The 22,908-nt window shown below is 39.2% G+C and overlaps 1 protein-coding gene across 2 annotated transcripts; it reads left to right on the forward strand.

Annotated features, from left to right (window-relative positions):
* Window positions 1-563: 563 nt before the first annotated feature.
* On the forward strand, window positions 564-21,323 carry LOC145772638 (uncharacterized). 2 transcript variants are annotated; one of them, XM_082584505.1, is made up of 7 exons: window positions 564-611; window positions 3,200-3,744; window positions 9,004-9,172; window positions 12,987-13,132; window positions 14,122-14,346; window positions 14,445-14,569; window positions 20,363-21,323. In XM_082584505.1, the coding sequence occupies exons 2-7, from the start codon at window positions 3,351-3,353 to the stop codon at window positions 20,777-20,779; spliced, it is 1,476 nt and encodes a 491-aa protein (XP_082440631.1). In that variant the 5' UTR covers window positions 564-611; window positions 3,200-3,350; the 3' UTR covers window positions 20,780-21,323. The 2 variants fall into 2 exon arrangements, with proteins under 2 accessions (XP_082440631.1, XP_082440630.1); XM_082584504.1 differs by lacking the exon at window positions 564-611 and adding an exon at window positions 687-772.
* Window positions 21,324-22,908: the final 1,585 nt, after the last annotated feature.

Here is a 22,908-nt window from a genome sequence, read left to right on the forward strand (position 1 = left end):
CGAAACGGTTTTAAATTTTTCAGCTACGTCTTCTAATGTAACTGCTATTCGGTTTTTAAGGACTGGATAGTGGATAATGACTGGATACATAGTGGATATCTTTTAATACCACTTCTTTTAGTTTAGGATTTGCTATACATATACAGTAATTAAGCTGTTATTAGTTGAAAACAAATTAGAGCGTTCGCTATGTGAGTTTATACGAGGCACACATTCTATGGCCTGGAGCGTTAAAAGGCTGGCTGGTAGCCGCTAGCAGTGGCTAAAAACGTTCGTGGCTTGGTAAAGGACATTTTCACACTCTGCTGGCTTCAGACAAGGAATGGCTGCCGCCGTTTGTTTGCAACAAAGCAAATGCTCAGTTAGGGCCGTCTTACATTGATGATGTGGATGAATGAGCACGAATTGAGGCGCTTCCTGTCAGGTTATTACGAAATGATGAAACGGAGGTGGAAATATGCGCTATTTGTATAGAACGCTTCAAGCGGAATAGTGCCATGAACCATTCAGCCCAACAGTGTAAATTGAAGTGCAGCATACTACCGTAGCTTACAAATTTATGTTGAACAGCCATATCAGTTAGAAAACTTGAAAGCATAGTTTTTCGCAAGGTAAATATTTTTGGTTTCTGTGCCTTCATTTAACTTAGCCTAATTGATATTTCAGAAACATAGTGCTCGTAGAATATGGGAAATAATCTTGAAGGTACAAGCACTCAAGTTGATGTCGTTATAGTGGGTGGGGGACCCACCGGTCTAGGGGCTGCTTACAGGTATGTTGATGATATCATCGATAGTGATGCATATATACCTAACACATGAATAAAGTCTATATACCTTGACAGTGACGTTCGGTGGCTTAAACCGTTGGGAAAGCAACTTGGAAATATGCTGCAGAAAGGTAGTAGGCACGAAGGGCGTAACCGTCGGGCAAAGCCCGAAGGCGTGTTGCCGAAGGCAACACTTCCAGCGGGGGGTCTGGGGGCCTCCCCCAGAAATTTTTGAAAAACACTTCCAATTTGGTGCGCTCTGAGAGCATTTCCAAAACAAATCAAAAATAAAAATCTGTCAAATTGTGCTTCGCCTATGTCGTGATCATACATCCATTTAATGTTTAGAAGTCATGAACAATCTTAATTTTAACGTTGCAGGACCAAAATCCAGTGTTAGACATGGAATAATAGTTGTCTAAATATTTACTTCGTCATGAATGTTCATTGTCAGATATTCAGTTAGGCCTACACTACAAAAACTAACACTTAGGCCTAAACATTACAACCGCAAGCAATTTGTACAAAAAGCTGGATAAGTTTGCCTCCTGCGTATAGAAGCTTAACGAACTAAATATTGCACCCGCACCTGAACGTTCATTGGCAAAGTAACGTTATATCAACGCTATAAAAAGGGCAAAGGCATGACTATGAAAGCTAGTAGGCTAAAGTACATGGCGAGGAGACATCAAAAAACAGCAACAATTATTTCGGCATTATGATACTGTGCCCTGTACCGTGACGAGAGACCATTCTGACGAGTTAGTCTAGCCGCTCTAGCGAATGTTCGCATTGACGTCACTGGGAAAGCAAAACTAACCATACCATAACCATAACACATCTGATTGGCTAAGCAGCACGTTTTGCAAAACGAGTAAGGATTGGATAAAACGAAGGCGTTTTTTGACATTTTTGAATCTGGGAAAGCAAGTTTGATAGTTGCTTACCTGGAGCCTCAGTGATTGTTTCTGACAGAAGCGTTTGCGTTAATTGGCATTTATAGGCAAGACATGCGGTTTGGTGAGGACTTAGACTACTCACAAGCGTTACGAGTAATTCTAGTCACGACTACAGTAATTTTCAAGTTAAAATAGACGTGATAAAAATAATAAGAAGTTAAATCTAGAATTCAGTCATTATATTTTGCATAGTTTTCGCTCAGGTAAGCACTGCTTTCCTTGCTTTTCCTCACCGATCGTCACTGTACCTTGATAGTGATAAAATGTGTGAAAAACAATTATTCTTCTTGCATTACAATACAACTGAAGAAACGTAGTGAGTAGGCTCTGAGCAATGCGCATGTGGTTTCTTAAAGTTGATCGCAACACTTCGTGTTTTCGCTCTTTAGTGCTGGTAGTAGCAACTAGCAATAATAACCTAAACGATGGAGAGCGTTGCTATGAGATGTGGTAGAGCAATGGTTCTGGACCGTGAATAAATTTATCAGTGGGAGGTAAGATTCGTCGACTCCAACGAATGGCTACATGTAAAAAAACAGATTGCGTAAAAAATGTAAAAAATCCCGTCTGAAAAAATATGATATTAAGTTGAGAATATAAGAAACATAGCAGGAAACATAAGAGTAAGCTAAGAATAAACATTAGAGTAATTTGAGAACCTGTGTGTTAGCTATACGGTCCCCAACCTTTTTTCTATTACGGATCGGTTATAACCTTGCGGACCGGCAGTAGGAAAAACGAAGTTTGACATCTACTTATAAGTCTAATTTTTATTTCACACTGTAGATTCTAACGACCTAATTTTTATGATGGTTTAAAACATACTAAGCAAGATTTAATTATTAGGTAGCTATTAGTGAGCAAGGCGTTTACTTCTGAATATGTCATTAGTACAAATCTTAGTTTTTTTGAAGGCCCCTTAAAACTTTAGCAGTAGCCTATGCTACTATTTCTTAAATACGCTGCTGAAACCATGCGTTCCCAATGCCTTGCTTAAAGTTCATAACGAGGAATTAGATGAATGAGTAAGTTTAGAAAAAATGTAGTAAAATTTGCGTGTTTTACTCTGAATCTGCTACTGCTTTAGTAGATGTACAACAGGTTATAGGTAAGATTCATACGTATTTAAGTGCATGGTTGCAAATGCTTTCATTGTGAACAATTTTATTTTGCCTATAGACATATTTTCAATCAACTCGCATTCTCTTAACAACCACTTTGATCAAGTGTTCTCGCGATTCGGTAGAAAACTTTTGGCGACCCGGTCCTAGGTTGCGACTTGTGACCCGGTGGTTGAGAGCCCCTGTAATAGAGAAAAGAGTAGGTTATACACAACTAGTTCTATACACAACGAGTTCTCATCAGTAAAACCAAAAATTTAATTCCAAGTTTACTGTTCTATTGAACTGGTTTGCCTTCATACATAAATTTGTATTTTAACGACGGTGATGTTGATATGTTTTTGTTGCAGACTTCATCAGTATGGTCTCACGGATTGGCTTCTCCTTGATGCAGAAAAACACCCTGGGGGTCTAGCTGGGTCTATCAAGACGGTTGAAGGATTTCGGTTTGATCACGGATACAAGACTCTTTCCAACCGCTATGAATATTTTGATAACGTAATGAATGAAATCTATAGTGCTGAGAGCGATCGTGCTTTATGGAGGGTCCAGCGCAACAATTATGTGTTCATCCGTGGAAAGATGGTGAGGTATCCTGTGCAAAATAATTTAAGCGGGTTGCCCCTGACTGAGAAAAACGCATGTGTTCTAGACCTCGTTAAAGCAACACTAGAAGCAAAAGATTCGTCTGTGGCGACTTCGGAAAACTTGGACGAGTACTTAGTATCAAAATGGGGAGAAACTCTGTGCAATTTATTTTTTCGACCCTATATCTATAAGGCGTTGGCTTACCCAACTTCAAAGCTGAAATGGGAGTGGGCAAAAGGTAGAATCCCGCCATCAAACTTTTGCGATGATTGGGAGTCAATTATGAATGACACAGAGAGAGATCCAGGTAAATGGCATGGTTTTAAAGTAACTAATACTCAGTTATTGTAGTATTTAAATTGACCAACTCAAAACAAAACTATCTTTTAATTAGTCTTATACTGTATAATTTTTACAAACTTAACGGGCAAAATTAGATTTTAACTGGAGCAATTTCATGCAAATATTAAACGTTATTTTTACAGTATAGCCTAATCGTTCCGTAAAGTTATGTGATTCGCTACAACGTTTTTTCTGTCAAAAGTAAAACATTGGAAAACTAGCCTAACTCAAATCCTACGAAATCATGCTTCGGCCAGTCTTTTGCATGTAGTCATTGCTCACTTGATCTTTTTATATAAAAATTATTATATATTTATATTTTTTTGAGTTTTACATATGATTTTGGTCAATGCTTATTTCAAATGCGATTTTTAAATATGACCATATTTCTGTAGCAATTGAATAAAACAGTTTAAATCTAACTTTAAATTTAAACATGTGAAAACAAAAGGATCAGTAACCCCTCAAGAACATGTAGCTCCATACAAAGTAAAAATTATACGACTTTAATGTTCTTTGGATGATTCGAAAGAAAATGACTATTGAAGCATTACGATAACTGCAGACAAAGTCCAACTTTTTGATAAACCAGGGGACCCCAACCATTGAGTTGCTACCCAGTACCGGGTCGCGAAAAGGTTGCTACCGGGTCGCGAGAACACTCGGACAAAATGACCGTCAAGAGTGTAAATTGGTTGAAAGTATGTCCTTAGTCATAAAATAAATTGATTGCAGTAAAAAAAAAATGCAAACATGCACTTTATAACTTTATACGTACAAATGAATCTTATCTAAACCCTACACTGCTGTATCTATCAAAGGCTACCTGTTAATGTCGCCAACGTTGAAATGTTGCAAAAATTGGAGAAATTGTTTTTGGAGTTTACAAACAAAAGTGCGATCGATACATAGCTGTTTTTTCAGCAATGGCAACAACTAAAACAAAATTAAGAAGCAAATTGGATTCAACACCTTACTCCTTAGGTGTCTCCTTGTCCGACATCCCCCGTTGGATCATCTTGTTGCGAACAAACAAGCCTTGTGGTCTTATGTATTGGCTACATACTACATAGTGGTTACTCACCTTTTACAAAAAGAAGATTGTATTTGGTGCTTCTGAAAAACTAAAACAGAAGACGACTGGCCGCGTAAAGTGTGTTAAACCGCTGCTAAAAACTACACCGATAAGTAGCCTCAATGTCAATCTTGGTTTTTCCTATTACCGGTCCGAGAGGCTATTTTCATTTCAAAACCAGTCATTTTTTTTTTTTTTTCTTATTCGCGCAACGCGCAGAGTTCAAGATGGATACCATTACATCTTGCAGGTTTACAAATTGTCCATATGGAATGGATTTGTTTCCTGTCTCATCATTAGTGCGTCCGCTCCGGGAGCCGTCCACACACCCAAACACTCAGCAGGCACACCATACTTACATGGGAGATACCTACCAGGGAGGCGAGGGACTCACTACGACCAAAGGGACCCACCGCGGTAGATGGTAATCTGTGGATGTAAAATGTTTGGTTAGTGGCTGCCTCAAGCTGATCTGCCTGTCTCGACTTTCCTCTTGCTGATCTTGGAGAAGTCTAGGAGATGGCGGGTCAAGCTCAAGAACTAGCGTATTTTGGTAGAGAGTTAATTTTAATTTTACTTGAAATTGTTTGTGTGTGTGTATCTTCTTGTTGCCCGCTTCAAGAAGGGCACCTGCTTGTGGGAGACGGGCCACTGCAGTCTGACACCTCATTTGGCGGAGATGCCAGAGAGGAGCGGCCAGATGGAGGGTAGCTTTCGCTGACCCCAGAGTCATCTTGGAATGGGCCGCTGCAATCCTGTCATCCCAGGGCGAGTGGGACAACGGAGAGGGACGGTTAAAGATCTCCCGCTGCAATCACTCTTCCGGCATCAGGCCGTTGTAGATGAGTGAGAGGGACGGGTTAAAGGTGGGTTGTTACGCCCTTGGCTGTCTAAGCTTCTTCAAAGATGATCTACGACCGTACTGTGCTAGTGAAATCCACCGCTGCAATCAGTCATCCCTACCACCGAGGACGACTGAGAGGGCGGTTGAAGAGTGGATCTCGACTGGTTCTTCTTTGGTTCTTCTTTCTTCTGACCGTAGTAGGAGGTTTGGAAGGAGTAGAAATGTCAGATGACAAAGGAATGTTATGTTTTTGTGTTATGTCTTTCGTTTTTGTCATGATCACCCACAGGGCTTGAATGGTGGACCGTTTTGTGTCCTGTATATATGTGTCGCCGATGTCCAGAGATATCTTCTTTTGGATGATGGTGTGCTTGGCGACATTCATCATGGTCAAAAGAATCGGGTTGTTCTTCTGTCCGTCAGGGATTTGGTTGTAGAGGATCATGTCTTTTGTTATCTCCATGTCTTCTTTGGTTAGGCCAAGATATTGTTGTTTCAGGCGCTCCCATATTCCTAGCGCAAAAGAGCATTTGGTGAGGACGTGAGCAACATTGTCTTCTGGTTTTCTGCAGAATTTGCAATTTGTTATTCTGTCGGAATGTATTGATCTATTAAAGTCTCCCCATTTGTATCCTCCATGTGCAATCCGAAAGGACATGGAGGATAGGTAAGGTGGAAGGAGGAGTTTGATTCCCTTGTTTTTCAAGAGGATCTCATTCCAAGGAATCTTCTTTCCGTTTTGATCAATCTTGTCAATTTTCATTTCATATTGCGTTTTCAGATTGAGATAGATGTTTTTGTAGGAAGTATTTTCCCAGTCGTGTTTCAAGCCTTTGAGTTTGCAAAAGGACTTGAAGATGTCCGCATACATTTCGTTTGGAATTGGGGCATGCGGAATGCTGTTGGAGAACAGATGAGGATTAATGTGTCTCATTCTGTAACTCAAATTGAACATGGCCCATTCGTGCCAGATTTCGGTGGCGTCTTCTAGTGAGAAGAGGTGGCGAATTCTGTCGATGCGGCTTGTTTGAAATTTTGATTGGATGTCCACCATGTTGATGCCTCCATCTTTGACAGGAGGAAACGTCTTGCTTCTCTGGAGCTGTTCGAATGGTGAAGGATACCAGAGGAAGTTGAAAAGGATTTTGTTGAGTTCTTTGATGTGTTGTTGTGTTGGCATCAGGACTCTACTCAGATGCAGAGTGACGGGTACCAAGAGAGTGTTGATGATGGAGATCTTTCCATAGAGGGAGAGTCTTCGTGGTTTGTGGATGTTGGCGATCGTTTGAGTTTTCTTGATGGCGGTCTGCCAGTTCATCTTGTCAAGTTGTGTTTTGTTTGTGCCTAGCCAGATGCCCAGGATCTTGACGTTGTTCAAGATCGCAGCTTCTGGAAAGAGTTGCTGAGCTCTTTGGGCCAGGTCAGGTTTGGACGCCAGGATCTGGGTCTTTCCCTGGTTCACTTTCTGGCCGGACATCGTCTGGTAGATGGCTAGTTCTTTGTTGATTTCCTTGAGAGATGGAATGTCTCTTGTGATGAATGTGGTGTCATCCGCATATTGCTGGATTTTGATTGTTTGCTTGGAAAAGCGAAAACCGTTGATCAGATGGTTTTTCTCTATGCGTCGGGTGAGAACGTCAGCACAGATTATGAAATAGAGCATGCTGAGGGGACAACCCTGTCGTATGCCCCTTTTAACGTTTATTCGTTTTGTTAAAGCTCCATTGATTTCTATCTTGCTTTTTGTTTTGTGGTAAACTAATGACAGGTAATTCATCATTATTGGTTTTACTCCGAGTTTCTTCAAGATTCCATAGAGGAAGGAGTGACTAACTCTATCGAAAGCTTTTTCAAAGTCAGTTATCATGACGTACAAGTCCCTGTGTTGTGTTTGAGAAGCTTCCAGGGCAGCTTGTATATTCATTGTAACATGCTCTATTCTGCGGTTTGGCAGTCCACATTTCTGATTCGGACAAATCAGGTTTGTGATCATGGGTGTGAGTCTGTTGGAGAGGATTTTGCTCAAGATCTTGTAGTCTGTGTTGAGCAGAGAGATCGGTCTCCAATTTTTGAGCTTTTCTTTTTCACCTTTTTTAAAGATTAACTTCACTTTTGCTTCTCTCATTGAGGGAGTCATTGTTTTTCTCAAGTAACCAGTCAGTGAGTTAAAAAAGGTTGTGAACCGCTGTGATAAACGATACACGGCCATTTATCCTAATATTTGTTTTCAGATCTTGCTGTTGCATGTGTTAAACTACAAAGCAAGCTCTTTTAGTTGGGTTGCAGGCAATCCCTGGTTGCAGGAAGCATTATTTTGTGGACAATTGATGCAATGAAATCGGTTAAATTAATACTTCACTGCCCTCTAGTGGCAATATTAGAGTAAACCAATGCCAGAAACAAAACTCTCACATCATAAAATGGAGCTTTTTCGAATTCTGTTCGAATCGGTTAAACTGGTTGCCAAGAAAACGCAAAGAATATTTTCGCCACTACTGAAAGTAAAGAGTTAAAATGAGTACTAGAAAATATGCCCATTCCGGGTACACTTTTTGATTGCGCTAAAAAAACAAAGGGGAATTTTTTAAAAGTTCCTTTAATGATGTAACTCCAAAACAGCGTTCTCTAGTGACAAAATTTACAAAGTGAATCCCAAAAACTTCCAGGTGGCTGGGGTTTGTTTTTGTTTGTTTTTCATATCTTTATCCTGCATTGCGGGAAAGCGTACTTGAGCGCTATGCATCAGTGTACGCCTTCCGACGTACACCTGACCCACGCTGCAGCCGACTGCAATGTCTGTTTCCGGTTGTCTACTCAACTTATGACTTAAATTTGGTACTACCCATTACTCGAAATCGATCACTGGGTAGAGGCAATTATCGTAAAGTTTCTTGCCCAGAGAAACAACAGCAAGTGCGGGTGGCTGGAGTCGAACATGCAGGCTCTCGACTGCGAGCCCAACGCGCTAACCACTCGGCCACTGCTGCCGACAGAAACAAAACTATGCCCATTCCGGGTACACTTTTTGATTGCGCTAAAAAAATGTTGATGAAAATTTTTCAAACTTTAGATTTGTGATCAACACTCATTAACATAAAATTAAAAGGAATTAGCCTATTTGAGAAGGTCGGGGCGCCTGCAGCACTCTACTATGGGCTGATTGTGTAAAGACTCAATGGATAGGATGAAGTGACCAACCAAAGTGGAAATCTTTGAAAAAACGTTGGAATATGGGATAAAAGACTTTTAAAGTGAAAACTTGTATTTTTTTCCTTTTTGATAACAAAATGAAATACTATTTTTAGGTTGGGGTCATGACGCGATAAAGATATACCCTCAAAAAGGGGGGATGTTGGGATTTTGGCGTAGTTTGGTTAAAAAGCTCCCAAAAGCTAATATCAGATTTCGAAACGAAATTGCAAATATTCAACTTGACGAAAAAAAGATAACAACAAAAGAAGGTCTGGAAATAAGGTTAGTGCTTGTGTGATTTCAGATTATTTCATTCATGGTTGTGTTTACTACATTAGGTCATCACTGTACTTAGCCTACTACATATTGTGTGTTCATGTGATCTAAGGTGGTTAAAGATAAAGTATGTCTCATGGCGACCCACAGGCCATGGCAACGTGCAGCTTAAAATTTGACTGAAGGCCGATCTGTTAGTAACCAAAATCGCGAGTATAAGTTGATAGTTTGAGTATTAGTTGATAAATAGAGTCTTTGTCTATATTTTGCGAGAGTTTGAGTTACTTTTGTGCTGTTTTTACCATTCAAATAACGGAATAGATTTTGGCACTTGTACTGGAAATCCAAAAAGCGTCTGGCAACACCAGTATTTCGGAAAATTTTGTCATTTTGTCAACATAATTTTAGGAGTTTTGCAGTGATTTGGGATTCAGTGATCACACTTTGGCAATTTAAATTGTTTAAATTATCATTTAAAAGGAATATAAAGTGAATTTAGCTTAAACTTCAAAATTAAAAATACATCGGCCTTCAGTCAGCCCTCCAGTTCGTACGTTGTCAAGGCCTGTGTATATAAATCATATTCTGGTGGCTGTAGAAGAAGTAAAAACAATGAAGTATTTACAGCGGCAATGTAGCCTTCACTCATTAAAAGTACAGTAATAATGAATCAACTTTTGAACAATTTTATATTAGACCAAGGGTGAACAACCTTTTTGCATCCGCGGACCAAACGAAGTAGTGATTATGCGAAGGCGGAACGCAATGATACTCATTCAATAACATAAATGTAGAAAATTTAATTTCAAATATTTTAACTCGGATTTGTTTTACATGAAACATATTATTATGCTGTCTTTTTTGGCTCTTTGTTTGTCATTTCAGCGTCCTAACGTCAGTCACATTCACAGAGATATTTTCAAATATACAATTTGGGTAGAGAGGTAACTCTTTCAAAGTACCACTGCACGATCGAATTAACATTGGCTAGAATCCAATGCCAAGACATCCGGTACCTATTGAAAAACTAACTTCCTTACGATTGAGGCCCACAGCCGAGAAGCCGACCCTTTTCCCACGCTCTCTAGCGCTTCTCTCACGCTACCTGGAAGTGGCAAACTCGTCAACGCCACCTAGTGATATGACGTCAGTTGGAGTCGAGCTTAGTGGACACTATACTAGCCGAGATAGGCTTGGTTGCTAGTGAATGCGCAAATTTATGAGGCATCCATAATGAAGACGCATCTTTCAGCCAGCATTATACAAATTTAGTTGTTCATGCTTGTGTGCCATGAGTAGTTTGCTAAGCCCATCCCCGAAGGCTAGTTTCGTAGATTACAACAGCCATGGCCACCTAAAGATACGGCCTGATTTGTCACATTTTGCAGAAATTTTCAGGTTTTTTTAACTTTGGGCGAACGTTTAAATAAATTTTTCTAAAAATTAGATTTTTACGCTTTCTTAATTCTTTTCCCCAGATGACACAATAGGTTTTAACATCCTCACATGTTCAAAAACGAAGAAAATTTGATTTCGAAGATTTTAGTCAGACTGTTAATTTTCAATAACAGTCTGATTTTGCGTTTTTCAACTTACTTTTTCTCATTTTCCACTGCTTCCCCAAGGCAACAAAAAAGTTTTATGTCACTAGGAAACCACAAAAAGTAAAAACATCTCAAAAAATGTCAGTCAAGCACTAGCAGTAGCTGTAATCAAAATCTGCAAAATGTAACAAATCAGGCCGCATCTCCAGGTGGCCATGCAACAGCCAAACTTGGTTGTATCGAAAACATTTTGTATTGTATTGTATTGTAGGACATAGTACAGTCGACTATCATGCGATAACGCTTTAGCATTCATTGGGACGATAGGCACTTTAACAAGCAGATTTCTAATAAACCACGAGCCAATCAGAAGCTACGCTGTTCATGACGTCTTCAAGGTTGCGTCTAGAAAGAATAATGGAAAAACGCAAATTCTAGCTAAATTAAATCAATGCTTTGCCATCGGTTGACTTGGCGCATTGGGTTAGGGCGGTGGTAGTCATTACATTAATGTGGGTTTGATTCCCACCTCTGCTATAGCTCTTTTTTCTTCTGTAATTACCAAACAAAGTTCAAACTAATAATTACATGTAATTCTCTGGCTGAATGCTGGAATGGTCACAATTGGACAGATAACGTGGCATCTCATTGGTTCGTGGTTGGATTGGACAGAAGTCCATGGATTGGATATCTGCATGTTAAAGTGCCATCCCATTGGGACTGCCTTCGGCAGTGTTGACATCTAGGTTTTTTTAAAATAATCTAGATGAAGCTAAAAAAGAGACCAGAATAAGCCAAATTGAAGCAGAAATAAACTAAAAAAATAAACCAACATACAATACTGATGAAAAATTGCATTACGACGACACACAAATCGAAAACAAACCAAAAAAACACACCAAATCGAAAAAAAACCCAAACGGTTGCAAATAAACCAGATTTGGTTTTAAAAAGACTAAAATGGTAACACTGGTCTTCGGAACCCAGCAGCATAATCTCCATCGTCGCTGGGGTACCTTCTGCGGATGAAAAAGACAATGCAGGATGGCAGCACCACTCTGTTCGACTTGCCCAGAACTTCCCATCCAACAGCCACTCCAGCACGTGCCTATAAGCGACCAGCCTGAATTGCCTGGGAGATATGCCAGCTTCGTTTAATAATGAATGGAACAATTACGCAACCAGCTTTTGAAAGGCTGTTGAACAGTAAACAAGCTCAAGTAAACTCACTCATTTGACAACTTTCCATCGTCGCAGCTGAACAAATTCATTTCCTATAATTGCCCATGCACTACGCAAGTAGTTATTGTCGTGTCCAACAACTTCTTCTTTGCCGTATGAGCCTCTGCGATCACCAAAGTAGTTTAAGTACATATTATGTAAAGTAAACAACAGTATAATCAGTGACGTAGCTAGAAAAAAAAAATTCCCACCCAAGTCATAACTATTTTTTCTCCTGTAATCACCAAACAAAGATCAAAGTAGGATCAACTCTCTGGCTGAATGCCAGAAGGGTCACAGTTGGACAGTAGTCATTGAAACAAGTTGTGATTGGTTGGCGGTGGCATTGGGTCTTACAGGGATTTGTCCTGTCTAAGTGGCTACCGTACTAGATGTATTGCAATGACTTAAGGGATGAAATGGCGCAGTCTTAGTCTGATATCGAAATGTTCGCACTAAAACTGCTGATTTCATTTCCAACAACTTGAAGTTACGAATGTGAAGACATTTTTAACACCAGCCGCTATCAAAATAAAAGCTCAAAACAGGTTGGATGTGATGAATGATATATCAAATTTCGAGATCGTGTTGTGTACTGTAAAACAGAACTTTAACATAAAAAATCTGTTATCAGCCAAGCAGGTGCAGTGGTGCACCCATTTGATTGAAGTATGAACTTCTAAGTGCATGTACCAAGTAAATGATTCTTTATCATTTTTTTGCGAACTTGCCTTAATTTTATGGTGGACCGTGAGTCATTGAAAAAATCACAAAGGGATCATTACACAAATTTTTGAAAAAGTTTAAGAATTACTGTTGTAGAGGCTTTTGAAGCAGGGCCGATTACCGATATTGGCAGAGTGAAGTTTACGATTTTTGTTGCCAAGAATTATTCCATTTACAAGGTGCCACTGAATGGAGTCCTGATACACGTTGTTCAAGCGCACACCCCGAGAGCCGAACCAGCGGCGCGTGATCTTGAGTCGAACGCTTAACCACTTAGCTAACTGGGCGGACATACAAAGTACTTACTGTAATTTATTAAATTTGTGCAGATACAATAATCTATTAAGCAGCATGCCTTTGACTTCACTGCTGGATTTGGCTGGGCGAAGTGATTTGACACAATCAATGATAAACAGCTCATTGTTTGTCGTTTGTGTGGGCATGAGAGGTGTCTCACATCATCCTGACATAACAGGTACCAGCAAAACTTTGTGGAAATAAGTTTGTTTGCTAAGTTATTCAATATTTATAGCTACATTATGTAGTTTTCTTACAGCAAGACAGGCTTGCTCGATTCGAAACAGTGTGTGTGGTACTCCTTTGACAGAGCGATTGACCGACTTTTCGAAAGCAGTTCTCTCCACTGTCCGTGATTCTCTGCATTTCTCTCCAACCAGACGTTTGTCATCTCTCTAACTTTGGTCTTCCATTGTCATTCTTTAAAAAGAATCGCGTTTTGGTTCAGAAATCACCAGAAACACATCTCCATAGGCCTAATATCTCAATATCTTAGGCCCTTCTGACGGTTCATTGCAACAGCTAACAAAATTATCGTTACTATTGGTTAATATGAATAATGACCTAATAAAATAGCAAGTTAATGTTAAGAAAGTCTTTGTCTTTTCACAGTTCGCGTATTTTCAATGCAAACTTGACATCGACAGAAAAGTATTAAAATAAAACTCGAAAAAGTTGAGAACGAAAACTTTACCTTGAACACATAAATACTTTGTGAACCCAAACTCACATAAATTTGACACTTTTCTCAATCTTGGTATATTTTTTTATGATAGCTCAGCTACGGAATCCTGAAATACATTGAGCAATAATGACTTTTTCAGCAATAAGCTACGTGTGTACGGTGTGTTTCGCTATGATGAGAATCTGTACTCATCACTAGTCTGACTTAACTTCATTGTTCAAAGAAATAATACCGTTTTCGTAAGCATGACTTTATATATGCTGAGAATAAAATCTAACACCTACTGTCTACAAGCAATGACAAAGAGGTTGTTACTGAAACAACCAACAGAACAAAAAACTCTTTCATTGAGAAGATGGAAAGAATGGTGCTTTCTGACAAAAAAGATTGATGTCACCAGCAATAGTGACGCTTAAAAAACTGTCTGATAAATCTCCTCAAGTGAATTAAAGCTCCAATCTTGTATTTCTTACATTTTCCAGGATGCATTTACTTCCCTGAATCAGACACAATATTCCATCGCGTCTCCGTCTTTTCCAACCACGACCCAGACAGTGTTCCAAATGAAGACGTCAAGTTAAGCACTATTCGGTTGGCTCAGTCAGATTCAGATGAAGTGACGGCAGAAGAAAAGGCTGGTCCTTATTGGTCACTTTTGATGGAGATCAGCGGTGGTCCACTCAAAGCGGTCAACGAGCAAACAATTGGTAGGCTACATGCTTGATGTCCGTTAATATAAAATTATACATGCAACATATTGTTGCTTCGCGGTATGAAGTAGCTGTTTAAATGTTTGCATTTACAGCTGATGATGCCATTCGCGACGCTTGCGCTGTTGGCTTGTTGCAAGGAGATGACGAAATAATCTCTATTCATTTGACGGAAATGACGCACGGTTACCCTCTACCGGTTATTAGCGAGTCAGAAAAAGTAAGTTGAGTGACATTTGCAGTAACTATGGTAACAAACACAATGCCTGTTGTCATACTTAAAACCGGAAGTGTTTCTGCAAGCGATCAAACCACCGCTTATATATGTAAGTAATATGTGCAAGTATAATAATTCTTATACGGTACAATGGAAATGAATATTATCAACATCATGAAAAGGGCCAAGAAGCCAAGCGGAGTAGCCTTAAAGTGCCTCTGACAGGTAAATAAATTCGCTAAATTTACCTAAGATACCAAAAAGATGACACTAACAAACTTCCCTGACCAGCAAATCGTAAAAAATATCAACAGGCTACTAAGTTACACACTTGCAAACTTTCGTTGACATCGGCGAATCTGGCACTCATTCAATTGCGAAAATAAAAACGGCAACACCACTGTGACGTCACAGTAAGCGGGAAGGATACATTCTTTCTCTGTGATGACTTGGTAAAGTATGGTACAGCTACTGCAAAACGTGAATGTGTGGGGCTCTGTTGGTCTAAAGCATGCGCAAATTAAGAATTACCGAAATGAAAAAGTGAACTTGTTATTACTATCAGGTTTCGATCAAATAGGTTGAGTTTACTTTTATCAAACAGCATCTCAATTCAATTGAAATTGCAGTTTCATAGGGCTACAATTTTCATACTTTTTTATTTGTCCTAATCTGGCTATAGCCATTTGCAGTGTAACAACAGTATCTCACAAACAGTACCTTTAATTTATGGTTGAGGCAATGCCTACAAATTGCTGTTAATGTGACATTGTCAGTGACAAAGACCGTGTGCTTTCTTTTCAGTGGTGCCGAAGTTAGTTGAGGATTGGGGGGGATAAATCAAAATTTTATCAAATTTTAGACGATTTTGAATATTGGGGGGGATGCATACTTTTATACACAATTTTAGTGGTACTGGTATTAAGTTTATTAAATAACTTAATCACCGGACCTCGGTGAATTAGCTGCTAACAGCATAATATACAGACAAGAAATTGTGGAGATAAAAGCGCTACCAGTGCTCTTGTGAATGACTGCTGCAAGATTAAGAAACAAGCAAAGAAAAATTGCTACCTCCAGCATGATTCGAACCTATGACCTTCCAATGAATACTTAGTTTTTCCAAAAAAAACAAAAACAGAAGTTATACTTTTCTTCTTGCCCTCTCCTTCACTAGAATCACTACACTTAGTGCACTATAGGACAAAGTCACCAGTCAGGAGACTGAAAACAATCGAAGCTACAGAAGAACATCAGCAAATTTATGACAAAAATGCTAACTTTCAAACACATCACAAGAACTTGTTACAACCGAATTGCGTCTTACGGTAGTGCGCATTGAAAATACATTAGCACTGTCATTTATGCTGATGTCATTAAAAATATTTTGGTGAATGTTGCAAACAATGCTAGCATTTAACCTTTCCTGTCCCAAAGTATTCCTCAGCCAGGTTTTCAATCTACGAAGATTGGAAAACGACCTCTCGCAAGCAGCAGAGCTTACCGCGGGCAAAAAGAGGATCTTAATCAGCTGGAGTATTGGAGAATAAAGAGGCTTTTCCAACTCGGACAATGCCTGGTAGGCCTAAGCTCTTTTAGCATCGTAGCTACAGAGATTTTGTTCCTGTTGCCTTGCTGAATGAATCAATTTGATAACTCATCGATTGTCTATTCAGCTCTGGATAAATTGTGACCATTTCAGGAGCTAAACCGGTCTTGAAAATTCGTGCAAGTGCTTTATACTTTGCCGAATCGGAATTCAGGCTACTTTCAAACCGTTCGGTCAGTTCAGAGATAACTCTGACAATGAACTGATTGTAAAGTATTTTATAACTTAATGCAGTTGAGTGTCTGCAGTAGCTGCCATCGAGCCTCCTCCCAATCTATCAGGGACTCTTCTTTGCCGTGGTGCTTGCAAAGGCGTGATAAAATTAGCAGCAAATTTTTCCGGTAGTGAAACTGCATTTTTGTAATTGTTCTCCAACTCCAAATCACGATATTTCTCTACAGTGATTTTCAGGGTCTGAAACAGATCTTCACAAGAGTCAATGTCAAGCTTTTCTCCTTGCAACGTGATACTAAATCGCTCTATTATAAGTGCCAAAGGCTTTAAAATCAGCACAAGTCCCAAATACGTTTCTGTAGTTTCCTCCAGGGATATCTAGAGAAGGGGATACGAAGGCTTTTATTACGTGTGACAATAGAAGGGCTTCTATTTATCTTAAATAATCTCTGTTTATGGCAAAATGACAATTGGCACATATAGTAATTTAATGAACTTTGTTATAACAACCTGCATTGCATTATTACAACCAGGTATGGATATTCAATGAATGCTCATAATCACTTGTTAATTCAACTACCCGTATACTTGCTTTACACTTAGCCAACTGCAAAGGTTTTGTCAAAAAAACAGCTAACTGGTAACCTTTCAACTGTCTTTTCAAACAAGTATTCTTTAAATATGTTCTACATAACACTTGCAAACTGTCTGGTGTAGCTGAGTGTACCAGCTGCACTACAAAACTTTCTGCAATTTTAAAAAGAACCGCTAGTTTAACGCGGTACCAACTACCGCCCTTCTAGTGTCATGAAAATCAGCAATTGCTCTGAGCCTTCGTATCCCCTTCTTTAGATATCCCTGGTTTCCTCATTACTGGTTACTGCAGTACCGTGGCCAATGGCCTGCTCCAACTCGTCCTTAATACCGTACCTTCAATGAAGGTCCTTTATTGTCTAGCGTCAAATCCAAGACAATTTAGAACTGTGATCAAACATCAATAAAAAAAAAACAACAGCAATTCGAGATGCTTGCATACAACTAAATCGAAGTACAACTTCATAGCAACTAATTTTTTTCTGAATTATTGGGGGGATGCTGCCAAAATATTGGGGGGGATATATCCCCCCATCCCCCCCTACTTCGGCACCACTGTTTCTTTTCCCACTTTCCCACAAAACAAGGTAGCCGGCTGAGAAGAAAATGGGTCAAAGTTTTCTTCAAGTGTTCGAAAGTGGGATGGGCCATACAAAACTAGTCGTATATGTTCACTTCACTGAAGATGATTTTGTTAATACCACTCAAGTAAAAAGGCCTACAGGCATGTGTTGGAGTAGATACTACAAGGTAATGCTCTCGGAAGCAACAATCGGATTGTGATGCCGTCATGCATTGTTTGGCGAATCCGAAACAATTTTCCAGATCCAGATGGCCGTTACACAGGTTTTCAATGGCCAACTGAAGGCACATTATGAAAGAGAGAGAAAACTTTTCTTTATTTTTGAATAGTGATGATGAATTAAATAATATGAATGATGATTCGTACGATTTCTTCATTTTTCACTTCAAGTATATTTTAGGTTTTGTAGGAACGTATCCAGTACAGTTTTATTAAACTGCAAAAAACAATAAATCTTCGAAAAAAGCAACCGCTTGTACCAACTCCGACCAAACTGTGATCCACTAATTACATCTAAGAAGCGTTTGTTTCATCCGTTGCTAACGACGTCCACTTAGAATGACGTAATACCACCAAAGTCGTCCCAGAGCAGTGAAATATGGAGTTTTGCCTGTGGTGGCGCTGCAGAGTAGTCGTTTGATTAAATTACGCCCTAACCAGTCGAGCTACGAGGTTAAGATTAAAAAGTTTGCTAAGTGTAATTCTGCGCTAGGAAATGCTTTAAAAAGTTACTATACTTGGATCCAACCTGTCAGGGGCACTTTAAGTTCAAACAATTAATTAGTAGGCTACTGCAATATCAACAACTTTGTTTTACTCTTTAGAGTAAGCTACTGTATCTCAAAAAGATTTTCATTCAAATAAAACTTGTTTAAACTATGGCGACGTAGCCTATATCGCTATGGTTTAACTATATATTATAAGGCTGCATCAAATAGCCTAGGTTACAGATACCATTCACTATAAACGTTAGAAGGCTGTTTCACCTTTATTGAGATCATCAGGTTCTTAAAAACATGCAAAAAATATAAATCGGCAATCAGGGGTCACCAAGTGGCTGCCCGCGGAAGGTATCAGCGTACAAGTATAACCAAAAATACTTTTCTTGAGGAGTTAAAAAGCATGAAGGCAAAAAATAGTTTCCGAGAAGCATATTTTCGCTTTGCATACGATTCTACCGACCGACCAATCAGATTGTAGTTCTAGGTGGGAGTCGTTTAAAGTTATTTCAATGCGATATCCAGCCACACTGTCCTAGTGGTTGATTAAAACATCTGTTTTCGAATTTCGAAATTCTCTGTGAGCACAGGGTTGCTTATTTTAAGTTTGTAAATGTCATTTGAACACTAGTGTGCATTTCACCGTTATTGTGTTTCACGAGCAGTGTTTCCCTTTATGCAAGGTTTTGTTGGCAAAATAGGTTGGTGTGCCAACTCAATTTATAATAAATTGGCAAAATATTATATATAAATTTAACGACTTTTTCTGGTTGTATTATGAAAATATTTATCTTAGTAGGCTACTGCAAAATATTGTTAATCAACAATTCTTGCCATGCTGATAAGCACCGCAAGTGACAGTTGTCTGATAATCAAAGAAAGATGGTTTTATAGACTCTTGCAAAAGGATGAAAAACCAACTCATTGCTTTTTTAGAGGGAAGACTGTTCATGAATTACGATAGAAGCGTTTTTTTTGGTGATTTCCATAAGCGTTTGTTTCATGGTGCCTGGTTTCTTTTTCCCTGTTATTGGAGCCTATTTTTCACTGATATGTTTGCAGGTCACTATTGTTGCCTGTATTGCGATGTGTAAAACATTTCCTTGTTTATTGAAACTGTTAATTGCAAGATATCATTAGTGAAGCGAAATGGCAACACCACTCTTGCTCGGCGATAAATATTCGGATGAGACCGCTCGCCTCGCTATAAGTGCGCAAAAGAAGTGGCCTCGTTTATTAGGCATTGTTAAAAAAGTCAAAAGTGTTGTTAAAGGAGCTTGGCCTGGCAGTAGCGTTGTTCGATTAATTTTGCTGCTGCGGTATTCTAACATAAATATGAAAAACATGTAGCGCTGAATACTGAGTACGAAATGCGTTCTTTTCTAGCATAAGAGCATAGATAAGAGTCAACCATGGCGATCTGTATACACAGGCCTTGACAACGTACGAACTGGAGGGCTGACTGAAGGCCGATGTATGTTCAATTTTAAAGTTTAAGCTAAATTCACTTTATATTCCTTTTAAATGATAATTTAAACAATTTAAATTGCCAAAGTGTGATCACTGAATCCCAAATCACTGCAAAACTCCTAAAATTATGTTGACAAAATGACAAAATTTTCCGAAATACTGGTGTTGCCAGACGCTTTTTGGATTTCCAGTACAAGTGCCAAAATCTATTCCGTTATTTGAATAGTAAAAACAGCACAAAAGTAACTCAAACTCTCGCAAAATATAGACAAAGACTCTATTTATCAACTAATACTCAAACTATCAACTTATACTCGCGATTTTGGTTACTAACAGATCGGCCTTCAGTCAAATTTTAAGCTGCACGTTGCCATGGCCTGTGTATAAAGGTCGCCATGGAGTCAACCTACCTAACATTTTATTAGTGCGGCCCGCCACAGCTCTCCTTAGTGCCAAAGTGGCCCGCATGCAAAAAAGGTTGGTGACCCCTGGATAGAATATAATAACCTTAACCCTGTCTGCAAAAAAGAACCGTACGATACAAAATTATGAATAGGCTGCCACCAGCGAATGCCGCACAAGCTTCAACTGAGATGTCTCACTGAAAACTAAATTTAAAAGCAATAAGGTTAAATAACATTTTTCAGGTTGATGAAGCGCTCTCCTGGCTGAAGTTAAAAAATATATGGAGTCGGGGGAGATTTGGCTCGTTCAAGTACGGAGTTGGCGACCTGGACCATTGCTTCATTCAAGGTGTGGAGGCAGTTGATAACATTTTAAAAGGAGAGCCAGAAAGATGCATCACGCAACCTTTGTGTGACGTCACACAAACGAAACTCACATTACCTCGATTTCACGTGGAACGATTTGATGGCAACACTGAACTAAAACAAGACGCTGCTTTAAAAACTGTCACATCCGAAGTCATCACCGATTGCGACAGTCACGTCAGTAAAGATACAAGTGAAGCCGTTACAGCGTCGGAGTCTGAAATCAACATTTCGGCAGGAAATATTCGAAGCGCAATCACGTCAGAACCAAGTCACAATAGCGACAGCGATTAAGTTAAATAGGCGAAAAATTTCTAAGGTATTGTTTACACAGATCTATGGCGTATGGGCGCAGTTTGTGACATTCTCGGAATTTGACACCGAAATTTCATTGATGCGTGTAATTTGATTAAAGGACTCGCCTAGAGGAATGCAGGAAAAACACTGCAATATAATAGATAAAGAATAAATAGGTACTCAGTGGATTTCAGCACTTGTCATTGTTATTTTAATGCGATTTATTGATGTCCTAATACTAGTAAACTCATGGGGTTTATAACCGATATTCTCAAAAAGTTATAGTGCTTGTTTGTAAAAAAGGTGGTTATAGGCCTACTTGTAAACTGAGCAGTAAAAGAATCATTAACTGTAGAAAAGTTTTTGATTTGAACATTAAATTCATATAATAGAGCTTCGGTAGAGAGTTTGTCTTGTTGAACCATAGGCATACGAAACCGAGCAACGTTATCAAGTTTAACATATTCAAGTTTTTTTTTTCATATTTACAGAAACACAAAACTACGCAACAAATTAAATATCGAACGTTTTCGACATCACAAGAATATGTCCTCTTCAGGAATAACATATATACAATTTAACTAAATCTGAATAAAATACAATATTTATTATAACTATAAACAGGAAAAAAACAAAAGAAACTGCACAGTACTTCTGACTAGCTCATACTCAACGATATAGGCTCTGCGAGAATAAAAGGTAACTGCATCAAAACGTGTTGAACAGATCACATGATGTGGTAGAAAGGCAAGGTGCGAAAAAACTAATTTTAAAATACAGAGAGCAAGAAAGATGAGCCGCAAGCATACAGTTGTTTTTTCAAAGGTAGGTTGTTACGTTTTATGTACAAGTCTTGGCCCACCGGCGCCGAGTCTCGGGCGGGCGGGTCGCCCCCGCCGGACATTTCAGGAATTAAAAAAAAAATTAATGCAATTTTAAGTCCCTAAATTTCTGTAACCATCTGCCACCTTCTGATACTAGCCTACTTACCTTATTTGCAGGGTTTTGTCGCCATATGATAGGCCCTACTAGACCTACTAATTAAGCGATTAGTTTTCGTCAATTATTGCCATTGTTACATTCATGCAACGTTAAACAACGTTGATTCACCGTTAAGCGAACAAAAGTGTTCAGCCTCGCCGCTTGTCTCCACTCTGCCACTCGTAGCCCAGTGCAATAAATCAAGTAAATTGCTCAAACCTGCGAGGAACTTCATTCGTGACAAAAGTCTGAACGCAATTTCCACTGCTTTTACATCGTTTTAACATCGCCAGATGTTAAATCGGTGTAAAAACTGTAGCATTTTTCTTCAAATGAGTAATTTTCTCTCAAACGACTAACTCTGCTTCCAAAATGCTCTATTTTGTCGTCTCCAATCATCACAGTTTCGTCTGTTACGTCACTGATATTAAACTGTGCACACCTGTTGGTTTGGCCGGATGAAACCGTTGGTTGTCATTAGTTGCAATTCAGCTCCTTCGTTCTATAACTGTTCTAATTGTAGATTCAATGTAAGCTCGGTTCGATAACGCAGTTTATCGCTAGATGGCTTCTCGGTAGCTGAATTGCCGTAAAATCGCTTCTGCGTTGCATTACTGCATCTTGTATCTTATCTGTGCGCCCGTTAGGAGCAACTTATTGTATGAACCCACCGATGTATTGTGTGTGTGTTATCGTGTTGTATCAACAATAGTAATGTAATTATGGAACTAGTAGTATTGCAGTTTTCGTCCCGCAACCCGCACATACCAATCACAAAAAATATGCGGAACTGAATTACCAGGACCAGACGTTGTTGCGTACCAATTTCAGGCCTTAAAACTCGTGTTTTTTTCCGGCAGCCATCGTGGCCTACCGAGAGCTCCTTCTCGGCGGCCAAATCTGCGTGCTTGGAGGCCAAAATACAAAATAAAAATAACGATAGCACAAGTAAATAGAATTAAACCTGCAACAAGGCCAAAATGATCACGTAGTGTTGTTGAAGTCTGGGCGATGTCCTGCTATAGAATCGTTGTACCACGCAATAACTGCTTTATTGTAATCCGGTATTGCGGGACCATCTAACGACGCTAATTTGTTTCAACTGCTCGCTGCTCAGTAAATTGTTTCAACTGGATTAGTGCATT

The sequence above is a fragment of the Aplidium turbinatum genome, chromosome 6, assembly GCF_918807975.1.
Source record: "Aplidium turbinatum chromosome 6, kaAplTurb1.1, whole genome shotgun sequence".
Classification (NCBI taxonomy): Eukaryota; Metazoa; Chordata; class Ascidiacea; order Aplousobranchia; family Polyclinidae; genus Aplidium; species Aplidium turbinatum.

Coding starts and splice junctions, on each gene's coding strand:
- LOC145772638 (XM_082584504.1), top strand. CDS start 687: ATGGGAAATAATCTTGAAGGTACAAGCACTCAAGTTGATGTCGTTATA. Junction 9,173..12,986: donor AAAGAAGGTCTGGAAATAAG/GTTAGTGCTTGT, acceptor AAATTTGTGCAG/ATACAATAATCTATTAAGCA. Junction 14,347..14,444: donor GGTCAACGAGCAAACAATTG/GTAGGCTACATG, acceptor TTGCATTTACAG/CTGATGATGCCATTCGCGAC.